The sequence below is a fragment of the Rissa tridactyla genome, chromosome 6 (assembly GCF_028500815.1).
Source record: "Rissa tridactyla isolate bRisTri1 chromosome 6, bRisTri1.patW.cur.20221130, whole genome shotgun sequence".
Classification (NCBI taxonomy): Eukaryota; Metazoa; Chordata; class Aves; order Charadriiformes; family Laridae; genus Rissa; species Rissa tridactyla.
This window is the reverse complement of record NC_071471.1, coordinates 21,522,196-21,544,881: the sequence shown is the minus strand read 5'-3', so window position 1 is coordinate 21,544,881 and position 22,686 is coordinate 21,522,196. Positions and strand designations below refer to the sequence as shown.

Genomic DNA, 22,686 nt, shown 5'->3' with positions numbered 1-22,686 from the left:
GTGGGACCAGCGCTGCCGTCCCCGGGGCGCACCAGCGCCGAACTGTCCCGGCTGCAGTCAGCCCAGCCTGCCCTACAAGCCTGCCCGTGTCCAGTCAGAGCACGTAACTGGTGTAATTCAGGCACCAAAATTGCTTAAAGCAAATCAAACATTTTTCAATAAAACCAGATCTGCAAAATCCACGTGCAGATACAAAGCATTTACACATACAAGAATTTATCTTGTAAAAAAAAAAAAATGCAATAACGTACTATAATTCTCTTCACACACACCATCATCTCAAAGACCTAGGTATTTTTGCTGGAAAAGACGGTACACCATCTCTCAAATTTAGGCACTTGTTTGAACACAAAGCATCCTCTTAACCTGCTGCGCCCCGGAGCTGTGCGGACACTGCCTCAAGCACAGCCGTGTCGCGCTGCGGCACAGCGCGCCACAGACCGCCCCACATCTATCCGCGGAGCAGAAAAAGGCATGTATCAAGTATGCTTTCCTTGGGGAAGTTTCAGAACTAGACTGAACAAACCGAGCTCCCCTACCTTCTGTGGAAGTGCTTGGAATACCATCAATTAATCTGCCCAAGGTGCACAGTTCACATGATTCCCCCGCCAGCTCCCGCGGTACGCTTCTCCTGTCCGGTGCCTGCCGTCTCCTCTGAGGCTGGAACTACCAAACAAAGCCGCTTCATCTTCCCAACTGACAATCCAAAGCACAGCTTGTCCAAAACAAACAAAATCACTTCGCTCTCACCACACAGCATATACACGCTCACAGAAAACTCAACGTGCTGATCTTCCTCCAAAGGGAGGGTTTGCTCTGCTCCATTACTTGGACAAACCACCTTTGCTGATATCCTATTCAGGGCAGAAAGCTCCTATTTATTCTTAAATTCACACGTAAATGGCTTATAATAGCTGAAAACACATGCCTTCATTTCTACAGAAGAGCAGCGGGGTTTTTTGCTATTCAGAGAACAACCTGATGTCATGTTTAATATGTGCCAGTAAATCTCTCAAATTATAATCACGGACTTCTCAGGTTTTTACTTTTCTTGCTCGCGATCTCACGCTGGGACAATTTCCTCTGCTCAAGCTACGGTTAGGTACCATGGTGGTAAGAACACGCATGTTGAGTTTCTCATGAGCATTTCTGGTACGAATAAACCTAAAAGGACAACTCAAAACAGCTCACAGTTTCCAGGCTCACACCTTAAGGATTTATTTATTTTTTTTCCCCAAGAGTAAGATAAAAATCAATAAATCATCTAATAATCCCCTCTTAAAATTATTCCTTACACAAGGATAATTACAGATTGCAAAATACCGATTGCAGGAAAGACATCTTTCAGCATACGTTGTTTTTTTCCCCGAGATTTGGAGTTACGAATTATAATTCGCTACTCGAAGATGAGAGATTTATGCTCAGGGATCCCATAATTTCTTTTGTGTTCTTCAAACAATGTTCTTAGTTTCTGTAGGTACAGTGCATGTAGCTGTTCAATCTCTTCAGTGGTGGGGTTCAAGTTCTGTTTTACAGGGATGGGGCTTCCCACTGTAAATCAAACACAAGAGCAGCATTAGCTCCGTTGACATCTCTCTTCATGTAGAACTGCTCTCCTTCCGGTAACAGCTCCACCACCGCTCCCAGCCAGGCGGCAGAACCACGGCACAATTCTCCTGCCCCGGGGCCTGATCCTGCCTTTCACAAGCCTGAGCCCTGGCTCTGCTTCTCCACTTCCTTTTGCTCGAGTTCAGATCACGTGAATTTAAACACCCCCCCCCCCCATCATTTCAGTTTAGCAGCAAAATGAGGAGGGGGTTAAGCCCTTACTTGAAGGAGCAGGTCACAACTTCAACGTACAATCCTATGGGCCACGTGCTGTCTTGCCATCGGGGCAGTACTCCACAAGTTCAAAACAGCATTTAAAAAAAATGTACCTTCTCACCATCTTCTGCTCTGAAAGCTAACAGTATCCAGTGTGAGGGACATGCCTAAGAGGATAGTGGTGGCCTCAAGCACGCAGCCACATGAACAGGACTGAAGGAAATACAGATAGCCTCCGATTTATTCAGAATGGGTATCGCTGCACCAGCGCCAGAGATTATGTTGGCTACCTCAGCCTAGGAAGCGCATAAAACCCCCAGACCCTGGAAGGTCTCTCTGAACCATCCATCGCCCACCAGTCTCATCCAACTGAAGCGTCCTCCAGGCAAGAAGCACGGCACAAAGCCTGCGACCTGCTCTGTTGGAGTGAGAGGGAGAGGGAGCACGGGAGGTAATTCCCCAGCAGTCCAGAGGGCAGCCTCCTCCTCCGCAAAAAGCTACCACTTAAAAGCCTATGATAAGCTAAGAGAAGCTTCCCATGATCTCAGTCTTCCTTGCGTTGTTCAATCACCACAGATTTTGACACCTATTATTGCACTGGAGGCACTGAGAGCTTAATAGACCGACCAAGATTACAGAGGAAGTCTGTAGAGGAGCAGAGAGTTAAAAGCACCCCCCAGGAGCTTTTATAAAGGCACCCGAAAATCCCTTTCAGCAGATGTTGCGACTTCAAATTGGATGGTGTTGACTAACAGGAAGGGAAGTTAAGCCAGAACCGCAAAGGGGCTGATTCTGCATTTTCCTGCTGCAGCTCCAGCTGCCAACAGCTCTCGGGCCCTACATGGTGCTGGAATTCAGACATTAGGTGGCTACGGGTGAGAATGAGAACCCAGCCCTGCACTGAGCAATACCTTGGGGGGCGGGGGTGGGAAATCAATATACATCCAATACAGGATTTCCAGAAGCATTACTGGAAACATCAAACAACCCCCACCACCAAGCCCTTCTGCAGCGGTCTCTTCTCCTACGAGCAGAGACTTCTTGTGGAATTGGAAACTACACTCATCTCTAGTTTTATATGCAGCTTTAAGCAACCTGCTTAATTTAATATTTGAGAGTTGATTCTGTTTCTGAAGATTCAGAAAATTCAGTAATAATTTTCAGGAAAAACAAAAGTACTCCACTTGTCCAGCCCAAAACACCCAAACTTCATGGACCTTGGTTTTGCTGAATTGCACCTCCTTGCTTTAGGAACCACAGCTTCTGAACCAGGAGGAAACTCGCTGACACCCAGCCACGTTGTCAGCACGGGTAACCGGCTCAGGTGGAGCTCAGCGTGACTCTGCAGCTTTCAGGAGCTGAGCTAACACTTTCAGAACCGTGTTGAGCCATACCGAGACCCTCCCCAAGAATCCAAGAACACGCTGATAGCTTTCAAACATGAGGAAACAGAGACACCAAAGGTAGGGGATTTCTTGAGATCATATAAGTTCTGCTTCAAGATGTTGGTCTTGCTGATCTGAAGCACTCAAGTGCTTTAGCCATGGACCACCTCTGTCCTTGCAGTAAGCGTTACAATGATGAAGATTTGCCTCAAAGCGAAAGGCGTTTTAAGCTTCAGAACAGTCTCTATATCATCAGCCCAAGGAAAACTGCAGAAAATACGTTTCTCTCATTCCAGTGCTTTGAAAACTTTTTGGCTTTAAAATAAGTGGCATTTTTAGCCTGCCTGTGCGCAACGTGGGCTTCAAAAATTAAATCTTTTCTAAAACATTTAACTATATGCACTGATGAGACACAGAGCGACATGAAATTTAACATAAAAAGAGCTACATTTTTGCCTTAAACATTTTTGATTTGAGTTGTACTAACCATACTAAAAGGTGGGCCTTCTTAAATGTCCCTTGTGGAGTACCACTTGATGTACTTTTCTGTAGAAATAGGCTTCATTAGTTCACTCAGCTCAGAGCCTAAAAGTGTGGTTGCCAGTAGCACTAGTTAAAGCCATTCCAATAAAAAAAAAAAAAAAAAAAAAAAAAAAGAGAGACAGACATTCAGTCCTACACTCCAGTGAGAGCAAACAACCAGGGACGAAAGCTTTTGGGGAAAAATCTCTTCCCAACTGCCTGTCGACATGGCATGCATGCTCTCAATTAAACATGAAGGGATCTTTCCTTGGGGAAAAAAAAACAAAAGGGAAGGAAAGACTCTAGGGAGCTGCAATGCCATTGAAGCCGCAGCCTGCTGCAGGGCTGTGGCAGAGCTGCCACAAGGTGCCCTCTCCCTGACCTCCTCCGTCTCTCCCCAGTCCCCACGAGCACCGGGTCAGGGCTGCACCAGATCCTTCCTTGCTCTGGAGCACCACCACGGCGGCCACGCATCAGCTGAGACACCCAACCGCTGCTTCTCTGCAGGGCTGGGAAATTAAGGTGCCGGGCATCTTAATCACAGCGTCCAGAATCCGCAACAGCAGCTCCAGAGCTGTGGCAGCCCTCTGGGCTGGACAAACTCTTGGGTTCCCTTGAGGATTGCTGAGGATAGAAGCCTGTGAATAACTGCGAATGAAGAATAAAGTTTGGCCTAGGACAGAAAGGGGAAAGGGAGAAAAGAATCTCCCCTTTTAATTGGGGAAGGACAGGAATGTTTTTAAAAAAAGGAAATATTTATTTTAAACCCCACATCCTTGCTTTAGATGCACGGTAACCAATTGTTTCTGTTAGAACAGATTTATAAATTTGCACAGATATTAGTAGCACACTTACGTGTTTTTAAACATGTGCAAAAGCATTAGAAAAGGCACGGGGAACTTACCAACAGTATGAATAGGTTGCCTGTAAGGTATTAAGCCAAAACTGTATTGAAATACTCCTCTAGCATGAAACAGTGGTAAAGCAAAGCCCATTATCTTCTGCAGCTTCTCCTGCACGTTTCTGAGCCGTGAACCTTTGGGGTTTGCGACTTGCTTGAATAGTTCATTTTCCCCAAAGGAAAACACTGGGACCAGGTGAGCCCTGTAAAACAAGGAGCACACTGAGAATCCCGCATCAGCCCATGCTTCCACTGCGGTTCCCGTCGGCAGCATGGAAACGGTTTCACAATAACCAGCCCAGAAAGCGTCGGCAGCTCTAGACTTCATCAGTAACAGGCATTCAGCTCTTCGGATATGCAGCTGCTTCGGGGTTTAAAAAAAAAAACCAACACAAAAACCCCACAACACAAGTGACTGGCATATAACTAGCAACTAGCTTTCGGGCAGTATTTAGCTGGTTGGTACGCATCACAACTTTTTATGACTGTTCATAATCATAAAAATTAATAGTTGTATATATCATAATTACAATTATGATCTTATCCACCGCTATTTCAGCAAGTCCACCACAGCATTTTCTCCCTTGGCAAGCAAAGAAACATCATCGTTAACCTTATAATGCTCCCAGCTGGGTGGCATCAAAACCAGATCTTGGCTTTCTCCTGCCTTTTGACCGGGGTAATGCACGCACTTCATTTCAGCACAAAAACCGTGATAAAAACCAGACATCCTTACAGACAGGAGTGCAGTGCCAAATTCCCCTGCTGTCCAATTCCCAGTGAAATCCTGCTTCCTCCAGACTTCTTTGAAAACGCGAGCCTTAATCCATTATTACCAGAGGTCAAATCCTACCCACAGAAATTATACTAACTCACTTTGGCTCCTGCGCAGCCTAATGAATTCTCCTTCAGTTCATGAGTTGGCTTGGGAGGAAAGGCACTGACTAGCTCCGGGACAAACTGCTTAGGCGGACGGAATCACTGCAGTTGTCTCCAAAACCACCGCTATATTTAAAACCTTGACTGCAGTACGCTTTTTGATTAATGCTTAGTTTCGTTAAATCGTGTTCTACAGAGTTTAAGGAAAAAAAAGAGCAGGGTAATCCCGAGCAGTCTCTGAAGGATACAGAGGTGGTTTATTTGCTTTACTTAAGCCTGAGCTTCTATATCTTAGCTCAATTCAGCCCACACTATCTTTGAGAAAAACCTTACTGTAAAAGAGCTACATTGCTGTAATATTGTCAAGATGAATTGCTGCGGAGCTCTGAATGCTTGGGAAGGATGAGTTGAGCACAGAGCTGGCTGGAAAGTACTGTGGACAATCAAAATCCACCTGTACAGAAGAAACAAATGCTTCTGCAGCTTCTCAAGCCTGAGGAACCCCAAGGACTGTCATTCCCAGTCACTATTCTGATTGGCGTCTGCTCAAAGGTTCTTTCTCAAATACAGCATATATCACCCAGCCACCTGTAAAGGAAATATTAAAAGCCTGGTACATACTGTGGCTGTGCAAATACCCCACTTTTTACTACAACACTAAGACAAACAGGAACATCTTGTGGTGCAATAACACCCTGAGACTGTGGGATTTGTTTTAATCTGGTGAAGGCTTTTGCAAGATGCTATGTAGGAGGTTGAGACAGAGAAATAAGTAACTTACGATTGTGAAACTAAAGATAAGTCAGCTGATTCGTCATTTCTTTCATGTCTTTAGGATTTCTTCACTTCGCATCAGATAGCTGTACTACCTCGGACCAAAATGCCTCTTCCAGAAGCGCAGAGGACTTTTGCCGACATATTCAGACCACATTTGACAAGTTCCTAACTGAGGAACTGCAGCTTCTGTGCTGGCAGTACAGGAGCCAGGGCCAGAGGGCACAGGTCTCCTCACTGCCCCTGGTCCCCGCACCGCCCCTTCCTCTCTTGCTGTTTGATGCTGCAGATGATGAGCACCAGAAACACGTGGAGGCATCAACAGCAGGTGGTTCTTCTCACCCACCTCCCGCAAGCCTCCCTTGCCCTTTCACTTCCACGTGAATCGGAAGCTTGTTTCACATTTTGTTAGTTGTTAGAAACAAAACGTTAAAACCAGAAGCAATTACTGGATGCAGAGTTTTCGGCCAAGTTCAGGAGTGCCAGCAGTGCTGCAAGAGCTGCGAGGGCCGGAGTCATACTGCCCTACTGCCCCACAGCCCTGCTCCACAGAAATGAGGTCAGGATTCCTATGCTTCACACAGAAGTGGTTTTTCTTGCCAGTGTTTAGACCCAGACTGACTTGTAGCCGGGTGGTTAAGGTGACCATGTGCGAGGTGTTAGGTTTCAAGTCACAGGGGCAGAGACAGGCATTAGCACCCTAGTGGAGGGCTCTAGAGAACGAAGTCTCTTTCTTGAAAAAGGCTTTTAAGTTATCTAGAAAAAGTTATCTGTAGATCTTAAGTTATCTAAAAAGTTATCTAGAAAAGCCTCATCATGCCTTTCTGTTAAGAAAGAGGCTTAATTACCTAGAAAAGCCTCATCTTTAAGAAGAGCAGGAACATCATTTGAAACAAAGGACATCATTAGGAAAGAAGTGGCCATTCCTGTGTTTTGTAAGTGTCCTGATCTTGTTGTTGTGTGTTGGGGATGCTTTTGAAATCAAGGCCATGAGAGGCACAGGTGTATCTAGTTTCTCAATCCAAATCAGTTTAGATGAGAGATAAACACCAACCTTTGATCTGACAGATCAGATATACATGGACATGATGAAAAAAATGGCACCTAAATATTCTTCTAAACTTTATGGTTAAGAAATAAAGACTACTGATAGCGTTTAGGATCCCACTGGAGTAAAGACTCTTTTAGGCACTGAAGTCCCAATTTAAATACACAAGTGTTGATTTTGGGTGCAAATTAGACTAAAGTTTTACTTTCTATTGGAGAATAGGTCCTTTATGAGTCTCCTAGTGATAAGTATAAGAAACCGTCTTGGAATTTTGACACAGAATAGTTACTAGAAAAAATGGACCTCAGCATAGCGTGCAAAACCAGAAAGCTCTTCTTCTCAGACCACCTTTTTTACAGCTAATAGCTCAAAAAACTGTTACAGATTTCTCAAGGCTAATATTTTTTTTCTCATTGCTTCGCATGTCAATATGTCATCCTGGGAGCTGTTCAGAAAGATTTTGCAGGAACAAGTCATTGATTGCAATATTTCTAGTATACAAGACATCTAGACCAGCCCAGTGCAAATACAATAGCTTCTACTGTGTAAATCACTCACAAGATATTAATACCACCTCTGTTTATTACGCACTGATGGTTGTACAATAGTAAAACGTAAGCTAGATTTTCTTGAGATTTTCACCAAAAATTCCCAGAAACTTAGTTTTACAAATAATAATCTTCAAAAGAAAGTCTTTAGAATAAAGGTGAAACCAAATCCTCTTAGACCACCATTTTCAGTGATTTAATAAAACAGGGCCTAGCTTTCTAAGATTTATTTTGTTTGCTTAAAATGATAAGAAAATTTTATCTTAATATAACTTCAATTTACAGAACAGAAAGCAGAATGTCTGCTCCACTCAGCAATAATAGCCAAGGTTTACTAATATTGTTTCATAATTCTTACTCTTTGCTAGGGCAAAAAACAACTGAAACATAACACCAAGATATGCTAATAACACCTACTGCTTACAAATTATGAAAGTCAAAGGGAGTTTTCAACACTCCCAGATTGGATCTAGGTGGACAGACTGGCTCCTGTGCCAGACATCTGCATGTTCTTAGACAAGTAACTCTTTCAAATTCTAATTTTATGAGTTTACTATCTTTAATATGAACTATTTAAGAATCAATCCGTATTCAACACATGCTTACTACAGCAGCCCAGATGGGAAACCTACCCATGTTTCAAGGCCATTTTAATAAAGCCCTTCCTCTTGAGGATGTTCAAAGTTAAACTTCCAGGATGTGCATTCAGAGATTCCTCTGCTCCTCCGATCACAATGACGGATGCGTGGCCACCTCCTTTGTTATCCAGCACGTACGAGACGCTCTCCTTGGACGCAGAAACCATGCCTTCAGGAGCAAACATTACAAGAGTGACCGCTGGATCTTCATGTACAAGTACAGTGGTATTTAAGAAATATTTTTCAGTAGCTAAATGATGTTTCAAAATGATCACAGCACAGGTCAGGGTTCAAACCCCCTCACTCTGCAAGAGATTTGGTCTTAGGTAAGTCTTTTGCTTTCACCCTGATGAGCTAAATGCTGTTTGCCCGTCACAGGTGTTTTGAGATCTTGAGGGAAGAGCGTGCTCTTCTGCCAACTTAACTCCGCCTCAGAGAGATTCTGTGCCGAGAACAGAAGAGCTGAATGGCAGCAGACACTGTTGAGAGGCAGCAGCTAAAGCCATACAGCAGGTGCATACAAACACAGGCACAGAGGGTTTAACAGAATGAATAGAGGACTTGTTAGCTTAAACACGGGTCCACAGCGCCAAGCTGATCCCCTCCGCTCTTTTCAAAGCGATAAAGCAGCAGCCCCATCCAAGGCAATGACACGGCAGCATCAGAAGGAGCAGAAAAGGGTCACTTGTACCGCTCCCAATGACTGCAGCTCCTCATTGTCTAGCAACCAGGGCCTGGCACTCGTCAATCTATTTAGGATAAAATAGCAGAATATATGAAGCTTTCCTGGTACTCCTGCTAACTCTGATACTTCTAATCAGAGGGACACTGCTGTATGAGCCTTTAACCTCAACTTAGACCTTGCTCTGAACTTGGGGCTTCAAAAAAATCCGCTTTCTAACAGATATGCATCTGGCCCCTCCAGAGTCCTTTGGGCCATAAATTTTACTTCAAAGGCTCACAGTGGTACCATTTACACAGAAGCCACATTTAATTACATGGTGTTGAATTAATATAGCCTAAATTAGACCTAGAGATCAAGTCTAGTTCGCATTGTTGGTGGTCTTTTATAGGGTGACTATCAAGGTGTGGTCTTTTGGATGCTGCTAAGCAGAGACTTCATCTCCTGTGACCTGCTTGCTTTTTTTTTTTTCCTTATTAGGGACATTACAACATGGATTATGAAAAACTCACAAGAAAGGGAAGATGATTGTGACCTAGTTTTGCGAGCTGGCCACTGAGAGGAATAGCTTGCTACTGAAGCAAGCTCAGACCTCAGTAAAAAGCTACTTCCATTTGCCATATACATCTTCACAGTCATCGTTACTCTGAAAAATGCAGCTGACCTGAGACTCACAAATAATTTGAGTGATGCTTGTTCACCGGTCGGCGTGTGTTTTCTCTGGAAGAGAAAGCAAGAGCCGCTGTCTTTCCACAGGACGACTCTATCTGCCTGCTGCAGCCCAGATGCTGGCCCGCGCTCAGGGCACGGCTCCCGCTCACTCATGCAGCGGCTCGGGACCTCGACAAGGATGGCCGCAGCCCAGTAGGCTTCGGGGACAAAGGTGGTGAGATGAAACAATGTGCTAGCAGCACGGCTTTCAATACAGGGAAGATTTGGGAAGCATTTTGTTATACCAAAGGTATATCTGGTTTATCAGCTACGTACCTGTGAAGAATGAGCTACAGTTCTGGCTATTCTTCAGCATGCTTTTTACTCAAGTTATTTCTCATCCCTATGGGTCAAGATGCTAAAAACATGTATAGCTGACTTCCAGGCTAGGCAATGTTTAAAACTGCCATCTTCCACCACTGCCAATCCCAAGCCTGAAAGAATCCCCTCAGAAATAACACTTGCATGGAAGGGCATTCTCTGGTATGTTGAAGTGTATATGGATATACAATTCTGATTTTAATCTGAACAACATGCTGGGCGTGTTTCTACAAATGGAGCAGCTGAATAGTGTTTGTGTTGCAGTCAGGAATAAGAGCTGGATCTCTGTCTCCCAAACCTAGCTTTGTGCACCAGACCGTACTTACCCAAAAGCTCTAGTTTAATGAATTTAAGTAAAATAACTCCTGTATTAAACCACTGTGGGGGGAAACATTAGTCCTGATCTCATTATACAATCTTCTGCTCCCCAAACTTTATTGCTTGTTATTTTTATCTTTTATTACTGCAGTACCAGTCATTAATATCACCCCTTTACGACAAGTGCTACTCAGAACAGAGGAAAAAAAGGTTCCTGTCTTTAGAGTTTACATCTCCATTGAAATTACACAAATTTGCAATATGGAACCTCAGTCCAGTCCCTACCCCAGTAGGTAACTAACTTCTGACTAGAAAGATATTTGGAATGAGGAGTACTTTAAGCCTTTCAGGTAAGAGATTATCCTCAACTTGTTTTACAAGTGTCTGTGCAGTGACTAAGTAACATTATAAATTAATATGCCTGTCTCTTCTTGTAAATAACTGGTACTCAGTACTGCTGTCTCATGGTGGACAGGAAAACCAGCATTTTTTTTCAGAAAGATAAAAAGCTTAGTGATATAGTTTAACAAAACTATTGATAAAACCTTTCAAATTGTTTTGCAGACAATTTGTTCATCATAAAACAGAGGTTTAACTTAGCACCAAAGCTGATCCTTCTGAAATGAAATTACTTACCACTCACAGGTACAGGAATAGGACCCTACGTTTGAAGCAGAAGCTACAACACAGGCCAACAGCTGAGACATTCTGCTTTTACCTACCAGCGCTCATTATGTATTCTCTGAAGAAGGGACAGCTGAACCAGATGGGCATGATATGAAGATACGGAGTAAGCCCAGGAAATAAGTTTTTGAAACTTGAACTGGTACAAAAGTTTCCGAAGGCTCCAGCTACGAGGACGCCGTGAGGGTGAAAGCCAAGCAAGTAGTTGTGATTTGGACTCAGATCTGAAGTTTTTATAAGCTGAAAAACAGAGTCAAGGGAGGACATTAGAATACTTACCTCAGAAGGATTCTCAAAAACAAGTACAGAGATTGAACATTGACAAGACACAGAACTGATGAAAATTAATTTCCTTCTGAGCACTTTAAACCACTTTCCCATTTTACAGCTGAACAAAGTTAAATAGATGTGTCTGAAGATATCAAGTCTAGCACTTACTGTGCTGAGGCACTACCTTGTGATCCAACAGTCCCAGCGGAAAAATCAGCCACTGCCCCTTTTTGTCAATAAATCTCAGACTTCCCATGTTTTAAAAAGAAGTACACCCTGGAGTAAGTATTAGAATTTTACCAAAGATGAGTCTGAGACATCTATCCGTGCTCATGGCTATTCAAGCTGTCTTTTTCCAATGTTTACAGAGAAAACGTTTACTCACGTGAATGGGAAAGTATTCCCTAAAGTACTTCCAAACAGTCCAGTTTCTGACCCACTGGGACCGTCTGCCCCCTGTGCATGGCGTTTCCCAGTCGAGGTAGAGCCACAGTAGGTACAGGACAGCAAGGAACCAAAAGTTGCCCAGGATCAGGATCACGAAGAATCCACAGCAAAACTGTGCTACAAGAGACAAAAAAGGAACATGCAGAGAACATGGATCACACCTGTCTCCTTTTAAGACCTTGAATTCCCAGCCCTGACATTTTTTATGGATGTTACTCAAAATGCTTACAAATTGAAGTTAGCTTATCCCACATTGTGTGAATGTTGTTACACTGAGAGTGAAACACCTACAAGGGTGTACCACCTCAGTCTATAGTTCTTACTCTACTTCACAACTGGAGAAATAAGTCTAAGAGGATGATGATTTACTTTCATAAAGCAAAAGCATAAGGTGAGAACCAGCACATTTTGTCTTCTCCCCATGATGAGGGTGAACACTAACGTTTGGTAGAGAGCATCTGTTTTACCTAAGGCAGAATAAAAGGAGACAGCAAGAGCTGACACAGATGTGATGCTCCAGTGAGCGAGAAGGGGGGAGGAGAGCTAGGGAAGGACAGCAGGGAAAGGGAGCCACAGCAAGATCTCTTTTCTATTGGGAGTGGTGTCAGGCAATCATTTTCCCTTTCTGTTTCTTAACTTCTCTAGCTATAAAATAGGAACGGTAGTTCTACTCCCCTGTGAAAAGTGCTCTGTGACTGGCCAAGGAGATACACTAGACAAGACCAAAACATTAACAAGTTCCATTTCAGCCTCTAAACATGTCGCTGTAAGTGGTAACTCACTGTTGCTATGGGAAAACAACAGCAGTTTTAAGTCCCGACACTTTCAGACCCAGATTAGTAAGAACTGTAACATCCTATCACAATAACAATACATAGGCAGTGTATTATACACAACTCAAAAAGACAGAAAAAGTTGTTTGATTAAACAGAATGTGTTACTTTGGGGCTCAACCCTGAAATAATCACGCAGGGCAACTCCCTATGGAAACACTACCTTGGCAGGACCTGCAGAATTTCGCGCTCTTGCAGCAACTCGAGCAGCTCTGGCCAGCGCTGGCTGAAGTGCGGCAGAGCTGCAGCCGCTGCTCTCCCTGTCCCGTGAGCCAAACGCAGCGGGCTCACCTATCGGAGTAATTCAGCAGGTGCCAAGTTCCAGGTTTGCAAGGGGGCCAGGGCTTTAGCATCATGTATTTATAGAAAGGCAAGCAAAACAGGACATGGCTCTCGCTGGAAGTCTCAATAGGCAGATATAAAACAGGAGTTTTTCTGTGACATTTTACAAAGCAGAAGTGGTACTTTGTATGGCCCACAATCGACTGGATTTCATGAGGGCAACGTCCTGTTATGTCCTAAAAAGAGTTACACTGGTGAAACATGTTGAGCTAAACAAGTAAATAGAGCGAGAGTAAAAAAATAACAGAAGTACATCGGGCAATAATTTGCCTAACACAATGTAAATATTGACAGACCTGAAAACTCTGAAATAAGCAGATGGACCAAGAGTAAAAACCATTCATCCTAGTTAAGATCAGCTCCATTCGAGAGAGATTTCTTGGATGTTGAAAACTCACAGCAGATTCCTTAAGCAGGTTCCGAGCTGCTGAAATTCTGAGCTTAATTTGGCCTAGGAGCACTCTTGTGTTTCCTCCAACCTGAATACTTATTTTTTCTGAACTTCAGCCAACTTTCCCATGTGCCTAGTCTGACTGCACCTTCAGAGCAGAAATGGATATATCATCATGGAGTACCCGAGAACTACTGCAGAATCCAGAAGCAGACAGAGCAAGCAAGGCTGCTGGTTAGATTGAGTAGGAAAGAAAGGGATGAACATTCCCATTTCTGGCAGGGAATGAGCAGAAAAAGAAGGAATTGTATTTGTTCTGAGGAAGGAAGAAGGGAACAGCCATAAATAAAACCAGAAGCAGGATCACATCTACTGTTTTGAGGGATACTCTATTCTTCAGTACCATCAGGACAGAAGCTACTTCTTAAACAGACAACCCCGGTCTTGCACAGAGAAGCACCCCAGTAAAAGCCCTAGAAAAATACCAGAGCTAACTGAGGTCCACAGACATCCAAAGTCAGTGTGGGAAACTCCCAAAAGCTGCAACAAGTCCTGGGGAACATCATTAATGCAAGACAAGTAACAAAGTGTAGGATGACGCTCAATTCCACTGCTCCGGAGGGAGAAGTCACTGGGAAATCCATACCAGCAACACTTCAAAATAGGCACTGAAATATTTTGAGCAAGAGTCATTACCTGTTCTTTGAAGAAGAGATCCTGAAACTATAGAAATTTCTAGGAATGCTAATCTGGACAGGATGCCAAGGTTCACGGTCTAAGTTTGAATAAGTATGAGAAGCTTTTTAATTGCCATAAATCAATTAATTTCAAGTTGTTATGCAAAAGTTGGCAAGGATTTCTATTTCCTACCCTTCCTTTCAGAAGGACTTTTGGCTCAGTGCAAAATCACGTGGCTTTTTACTATCGGTTTCCTAGCCAAATACCCGAAATGTGCTTTGGATCAAAGTATCCTTGCCGTGAGAGCTAATTAAATCAGCAGTAGTAAGTGCCAGATAGCACTATTTAATACTTTTGAGACAAACAAACCTGAGATTGACAAGCTCACTGCTTTGCTTTAGCTAGAACACATTCCTGCGTGCATGTAAGGTATGGGGAGATAAGTACGCTGTCAGCACGTCCTGAGGGGAGTTCAGCATCTTGTAGGACTAAGCTGATTTAGTATTGCATTTGCAATGAGACACACAAAGCAAATTCCTTTTACCATACCTCCTTATTATTTCAATGCATTAAGAGCCTGCAAGATGAGTTAAACACTGGTGACTCAAAACCAATAAACCTATAAACACAAACCCAGTTGTTTTCTCCTTCAGAGAAGACAGCGAGTAAATAAATAGCAACCATTTTACATAAATTCATAAACAAATTCCAGGCAAAAGGTGAATAACTTGGAATTTGTCACCTTACTATATCATTGCCTCCTCGGATGTAGTTCCAGTGTTCACTGTAAGCATATTTTTTTGCTTAAACTTGAATTAAAGCTTTGAAAATACATCTGTGGTGTATTGGAACGGTGGGGACAAAAGGGAAGCAGTCTGAATTAAAAGGCAAATCACTGCCATGGGACTCTGAACATCTGGTTTGCCAGCCAACATTGGCGAGTCCCTTTTCCTTCATTTCCCTATTTACCACACATGGATGCTCATCTGTTGCAAGAAATGGATGAAAAATACCATATACAGTGTTAGTTAGCAGCACTGGCAGCTATCCTGCCCAATGATGTCCGAACACCTGATGCTTCGCTCATTACTTAGCCTCTAAGTTTGCAGAGGTGGGCACCAATTCGTAAAATGTTAAATGCCACAGAGATAGGAAGTAGGAAACCAACACATTGGGTGGGGAAATATGGGTGATCCCAGTAATTGGGAGCTCTGAATGCATTTGCAGTTACTAAGGAGTCAAAAATATTTGAGTAATATCTACCGTGAGGGCCACCACAGCTAAGATTGTCCACTAGAAGAAAAGCCTCCCATTACCGAGTGACGGCCTTAGTCATTTTGTTTAGTTTTAGGTAGTCCTGTGAGGAGCAGGGAGTTGGACTCGAGGATCCTTCTGTGTCCCTTCCAACTTGAGATATTCTATGATTTTATTATTCTATTCTCAGAGCAGTCACAAACGATGCCTGGCCAGCGCAGGTCTACCCTAGGTGGCCAGGGTGCTCATCTCAATCCAATGAGCACTGCTGTAGGACCCCATAAAGCCAAGCAAAGCAGTTTGCGCTGCTTTGGAACAGAACATTGGAGGGAACACACAAGAAGAATTGCACAGTAACGTTTCCATCCCTAATAAACATTTGCTAATATTCATCCCTAATAAACAAATAAAACCAGCCTTAATTCCTGGAAATACTTTGTAAATTATTCATAAATGGCAAAGAAAGGGATAGAAATGTAAATGAAATAACACGTACAGCAAATGAACTCTGACAGCGCTACCAAAAGAAGACCTGAGACAACAGACAGCACCCGTGAGGAGGCAATCTGCAAAGGCAACAGTAGGCAAGTTCATGCCTCTGCAGAGTACTCCTCTCCAGCTTTTACACAGAAAGTCTCTTTTCTTAAAAAAGTCATAATGTTAGTACTATCCTGCTTAGATCCTACTAGTCTGTGCAATTCTGTCAATATACAGATTCCCACCAGAACCAGGGGAACTTGCTGTGGCTTTCTACCCATGACATACAGGAACTGCCCAGCGAAAATTGTACCGCTAGCAAAGAACAAACCGGGACTTTATTTAAACTAACTGCACTGGAAAATTGTTAAAGTCCACAGGAATTTGGTAGCCATCCCCAGGACCAAGGTAGCAAGGAGGTCATTATTTGTTGAATAGCTATCAGTCTCTCCTGGCAGAGGTCCTTTCTCAATTTATTGGTCACAACTGGGAGGCCCACTCATAAGCTTTCCCATCAAAGGAGCTGTGTTTCAACACTACGATGATAACAAATGCAAACCCTCAGATGCCAAGGTTTGAAGGCTGGTTTATAGGCTGTTTACTCTGGAATTTGGTTGCAGTTCCCAAGCAAGCCAAGCAATTCCGTTGACAAATACTGATAAACTAGAGATACAGAGCATTAGGGACTATTGACTTGTAGAGTCGTCTGGATACAGTAAATCCTCGAGTTACTAATTACCAAATCCTGAGACAGCATGTCAAAAGTAGTCTACATATTTCCTGTTTCTTTTATTTCTCCTTACATATCCACTACCAGTTATGGTCACATACAGGTTGCCAAGCCAGGGCCTCTGGCCTGACGCAGCACAGCCATTTTTCTGTTCTTATTCTTCAGAGATACAAATATTCATGGACGCATGCTTAAATTCCCTCCCTAAGATATAAGTAACATAGGTAGAATTCCTAGAAATACTAGTCAGTCAAGCATCAGTAAATACCCTGTTATTCTCCGTGATTACACATTGGTCCCTGCCCGTGAGCCAGTAATCGGCTTCGGGGACAGATGAGCATGGGCTGACAAAACCAAGCAGCAATGCCAGCCAGCCTGCTAGGAAAGGCTCGCAGAGCTGAGCTGAGTTTTCTTAGGTATCAAAAGAGAGTTCTTTTTAAAAAGGCTCTGAGGAAGAATGAGACCCTTTTAGTTAGCCAGCTATAGCTGATGAATTAAATCAGCACCAGATAACAAAACACCATCACACGTTCAGGGAAAAGGCTATTTTTTGCTTTAGCACATTACACTGACACCTGCTTTCTCAACACTTAACTCACTTATTACTCCAGCAGCAATATTTTACTCTGTGGCAAACGTTTCATCATTTCTATTCTTTTGCGGAAGCCAGATCCACAACTCCAAACTGTCTCCTGCCAACTTCAATTAACAGAGCACTTCATCCTACATGCTACATGCACAGAAGTCTAATCACTAGAGAACAGGATGTACTTTAATATATGCTAATGTCTTTAGCATATTATTTTGTGGCTTCATGCATATTAAAGTACACCTTGAACTATGCACTAATTTCATATTATTATTTCGTAAATAAACAGAGGGGTGCATGCACAACAGTCACTTCCTAGGCCCCCAGTAAGGAGAAGACCAGCGTGCCACTGCTGGACCCAGAAAGTGAGCCACAGAAGATGCACCATCCTCCCTTACCACCACCTTGTCTCAAAATAAAATCCTGGTATCGTTGTCATAGGGTCAAACTCTCTCTCATTTCCATCTCTCCTTGCCCGGACCAAGACACCACCCCCTCCCCCCCCCAACTTACCTAGTTCTCTATTTGATTTTGTACACGCTCAAATCCCACTGTCCCTTTTCATATCAAATGCACAGAAGTTGGCAGAGGGGAAGCTTGCCCACTCACCTTCTGGCTTTGTTTTCTCCAAAACGCTGTCATTTGATTTGTATACATTAGAGGGGAAGAAAAACAAAAGGCTAAAGCACCCGCGAAGGGGCACTTAACGCAAATCTCATCGATTTTCTTTGTTTAAATTGTTTTGCCTTGAAACGAACCCTTTGATCTACCTCCGGCCCGGGTACTGATACAAACTGAACCTCCCTCCCAGAGGCACACAGCTCAGCCCCGCAGCACAGCGCGCTCACCTACCGAGGGGAAATCACTGCTCCCCGCTGTGCCAGAAACAGAAAACCTACACTAACAGAAGGATATCAGACATACTATTAACTGCAGCAAAATTAACTCAGTCAAAGTTCTTAAGAAAAAAATTTCCAAGCTTAAAAGCAAAGATTTCACGCTAAACACCAGCAGCGCTTACAGGCTTGGAGATTCCATTTCTGCAGGTGACTTTCTGCCTGGGGTTGGGCTGGACAATGGCACAGAGAGCCCACAAGCAGATATCAGCACACAGCTTCACAGGTGGACACAATGTAGGTGCCACAGCAGGTGGAAAGGGGCCAGACCTGCCCCGGGACCGTCATCAAGCTGATGAACCTCTAATAACAGTAATTACAGGTATAAAACTACATCTATCAAAATTGTCTGTTTCAACTTTTTTTCCCAAAGTAGGTACTCTGAAACTGCAAAACTTCATATATTTGCTGTTTCAGCACTGAAACGCTAATGACTTGAAATTATGCTTCAGCCTGAAGCTCTTTGGGATTTCTGCTTCTTTAAAAAGAAAGAATCCCATTTAAAACACTTTTTTTTTTTTTCGTGGAACTTTACCTAAACTGTTTTAGTCTGCTGTACTTACTACAGCACACAGGAAAGAAAACCTTACAGCAGTTTCAGCTGGCACAGGGTGGGAAACTGTTACATGGGCACTTCTCTCATCTAATCCAGAAGCTCTTAAACACAGATCACAGTATTTCCAAGCTCATTTTTGCTTCTGGTGTCATGCCCCTGGATAACTAACAGAAGAACTACTGCTACAATGAGAACTTGTCTTTTCTGTTTGAGGGTGAACTTTGGCAGCTCAGAGTACAAAGCAGGGAAGCAGAACAACTTATACCCGGAATTTTAAAGAGGTTCCTTTTGTACGTAATGAAATTCTGTGTGCATCTGTACAGCCTTTTTGGGGGCAGGCGCATGTTTATTCTGCCTACGCTCTACAGCAGAAGCAATGTATGTTTAGTGCAGAACCAGCCCAAGCCAGGACACTGTGCAAAGAAGCCGAACTTTCTTGTTTGTACCATGCTACTGCAGCTATTTGTTCAGTGTTTGACAACTGATCTGCTCTTTCTACAAGTGGTGATGAGATCCACAGTCTTCAACAACTATTGCATATACGTATTTCAGGCCAACTTGGGAGTCACCTTTAGTCCCACATGCAAGAGGGCACTTTCAATCATCAGTTCCATGGTCTCAGAAAACCACGCAGCATTACAACAAAGCTAGCCTGGAGAGACAGTGGCAAAGACTAACACAACACAACTGGCTTATAACATTAAATTCAGCTATTCTTAAGGGTCTCAGGGGAAGATAAAACCAATGCATCATTTTCAGAGTCTTCTATGCAAGTCATATTGTGTATTCCAAGTTGTAATAGACTCATGTTCCCCTTACAGCTTACTCTGGGTGCCAGATCATGTTTTCACATGTCACTCGCCAGATCTAAAGGATATCATTACCCAGTTCAGCTTTTGTCTTTCAGAGCACTAATTTTTAGAGTTCTCTTACTTTATCTGTTAGTCCTATCGGTACGTTTTATTAAGATATGGCACCTCACTGCATACCTAGATGGACAACTTTAGCAACTAAGCTAGTACCCCATTTATTCACTGCTCCAAACAGAATCCCTGTATCTACAATATGAGCCATTAGTTATTACATGGTGTTCATGCAGATATTTTTATATAAAAAAAAAAGACTGAATCTACATAAGAACTTGCTTGGTATAAACTAGTTCCAGCCACATACCCACCCCCAAACAACACCCACCCTTGCAACCTATGCTGCCATGACTTCACACAGTATTTTCACTTGTACTTTGGCATCCCCTACATGATTTGGAAGCGTCACTCTTGAATTCAAGAGCTTACAAACAAACAATGTTTCCATGCTTTGTCTGCTCAGGAGACAAGAAATAGAAGTCTGAAAAATCCAGACATAATGGCAATCCAGAACTTCAGAAACCAACCCATTTTTCCCTTCTTTAAGTCATTTAGGATTCAGCCATCTGAATTTTCCTGGAGCTAAGCGAAACTTTTCAGCCAGATCACTCCAACTGTCCTATGACCGAAAAGGTACGCCCACGAAGTTACAAGGTCACCTTGGATAGCTCTAAAGATCAACATCCCCATGAAAGCACAAGCAGCTTATTATTACTAAAATCAATTTGTCCACCAAAATGTAAGCATTCTTGCAAACATATTTTTTTCATGATGGCGTGCACTCACTGTATTCAACATAACCAGCCATAAGACGCCCTCCTTGTTGATTTTCCTTGACATTTATTCCCATGCAGCTCCAGCTGCGGAAGACAGCTGCCTGCTTCTCCCACTGAACTGCACCAACTGAGGATTTTCTGCAGCCCAATCACTTCTAGGAAGCAAAGAAGGACGGGATTTTCTGCACCAGCATTGTTACCAACCAACCTAGGATAAAAATTGTTTCCTTCCGCTGCCACTGAACTTCTACTGTGTTATCATTACACTGGACTAATGGATATGCCAAGTTCTAATTCAATAACAGTAGCACAGGCTATTTACAATGTTGCCACAAACATGAACTGTTTATAGTCTAACCACGTACAGTTTAGAGGTAACATAAAACAGCGAAGTGCTAAGGATAAACCTATGAAGGTGCTTCATACCCTCCATGCTTACCCCACACACCTGAATCACTTATGTGTGGGCTGACAACCTAAAAACAATTGTCTGAAAGACAAGAAACCACCAACTGAATGATACTGTATTTGCAAGATATACAAGGAAGATACGTGCACATTTTGTTTCTCCTTATATGTCCTAAAGCACACGCGATGGTAAAACATTCCAACATTTACAGTAACGCACAGGTAGCCAGTCGCTTCACACCTCAGATTCTGAGTTTTCTTCCACATAGACTATTCAATAACCTCTTGCCAATTTACACAATCCATGGATCCGGTCCCAGAGCGTTAAGGCTTAGCTTACCTTATCAAGTGACTCATTTTATCAAGTTCAAGATAACTACCCATGAGAGTAAGATCTGCTGCTGTGAATAAATGTTTAGTGATAGGAATCTATTAAGATATTAGGAAATTTCACTATAGAAGAATAATCAGACAAAAAAGTTTACCAAGAAAAATTGTTAGCAACGCTTTCTTAAAGCAAGTAAGGACATTTTTAATACAATTACAGAAGTGGCTGCCCTTAAGCCAGTTCACTGTTGATCCTTACTAATTTTCATCAGCTAGCTAAATGAGAATTTTATTGAACTACAGAATATAGAGTTATTTTACAAAATCAGTAATGAAAACAGCCATTAGTCACATGCCAGCCTTTATGACCATAAAGTTCAGTAAAAAGTTAAAAAGTTGGTAGTTGTCAGAAACCTAGTGGGCACCTCAATGAGAAGATGCGGTCACTAGCTTTTAAACATCATATTCGAAAAAGAACCCATAGAAAGAAATAGACCCCCCAAAAAAGAGAAAAAGCCATCCAAAGTTTTCAGAGAAGGCCCAAGCCCAGATGTGTGATGCTCTTGCCCGCCCAGGGGTAGCCGGGGAGCCACTCGCCACCTCTCATCCCAGGTGGAACCACAGGTGACACAGACCGATGCCCACGGTTGATGCTGGTTAAGGAAAAAGCTGACTTTTTCCCCCTTTTCTCTCCGGGGCAGGGAGAAGGAAGGCTGTTACCCAGCAGGAGGAAGGAGAAGATCCACTGCAGCACGGCGACGGTCTGGATCCTCCTCTTCAGGGGGACGTTGATGGGGGCAAACTCGACCTTCATGCCGGCGGCGGGAGAGAGCGCAGGGAGACACGGACCCGCCGGCTCCAGCCCCTCTCCCGGTCCCGGTCGCAGCCGGCCGCCGCGCCGCTCTGCCGCCGCCACCCGCGGCCCCCGGCTTGTGTGGCAGGGACGCGCCCCCTCCCGCCGCCGGCGCTGCCCACGGCCGCGGGGCCCGGGCGCGGCCCCAGCGGGCGGGGACGGGGAGGCGGCCGCCCCGCCGCAGCCCGCCCCGGACACCTTCCGCCCCCGCGCCCCGGCAAACCCGCTCCCCGCCGGCTCTCGGAAGGCCGCTTCCACCGCCCCGGCTCCAACAAACGGCGCCGGGGGAGCGGGGCGGGCCGCTTCTCCTCAGGGATAGGCGCCATTTCTGCCGTACCCCCTGCCCCCTTCCCGGGCACACCGTCGCCCCTCAGACTCTTACAGTGAACGCGCTTACGGCGGCTGGCTAAGAATGTAAGATTCCCGTGGCATTTGGGTTTAATCCTGTCCTTTTTAATTAAACCGGCGCGTGCACAGCCTCCTCCCGCCCCCGGCGCTTCACCTGTCAGTGACAGGTGTCAGCAATAAAAAAAAAATATCCAGTATGGAAAAAAAAACCCCACACCCCAAAACTTGCAGACGCGCCGTCCCGGCTGCGCCCCGTTTCCCCCGGGGGACAGCGGGATCGCGGCGGCTCGCAGCCCCGCTGCCACCGGCCCCGCACCGCCCACCTCAGGCCGCCGAGAGGGTACGGGGGCTCCCGCCCCTCTGATGTCACGGCCGGTAGCTGCCCGTCGCGCTGCCGGTGCTCGCCGCTC

General features: G+C 44.1%; 1 protein-coding gene across 1 annotated transcript; it reads right to left on the bottom strand.

Annotated features, from left to right (window-relative positions):
• Positions 1–1,193: 1,193 nt before the first annotated feature.
• Positions 1,194–22,024, bottom strand: MOGAT1 (monoacylglycerol O-acyltransferase 1). The gene is made up of 6 exons (XM_054207578.1): positions 21,796–22,024; positions 11,891–12,069; positions 11,274–11,475; positions 8,514–8,688; positions 4,636–4,835; positions 1,194–1,551 (listed from the first exon to the last, which is right to left on the bottom strand). The coding sequence occupies exons 1-6, from the start codon at positions 21,887–21,889 to the stop codon at positions 1,397–1,399; spliced, it is 1,005 nt and encodes a 334-aa protein (XP_054063553.1). The 5' UTR covers positions 21,890–22,024; the 3' UTR covers positions 1,194–1,396.
• Positions 22,025–22,686: the final 662 nt, after the last annotated feature.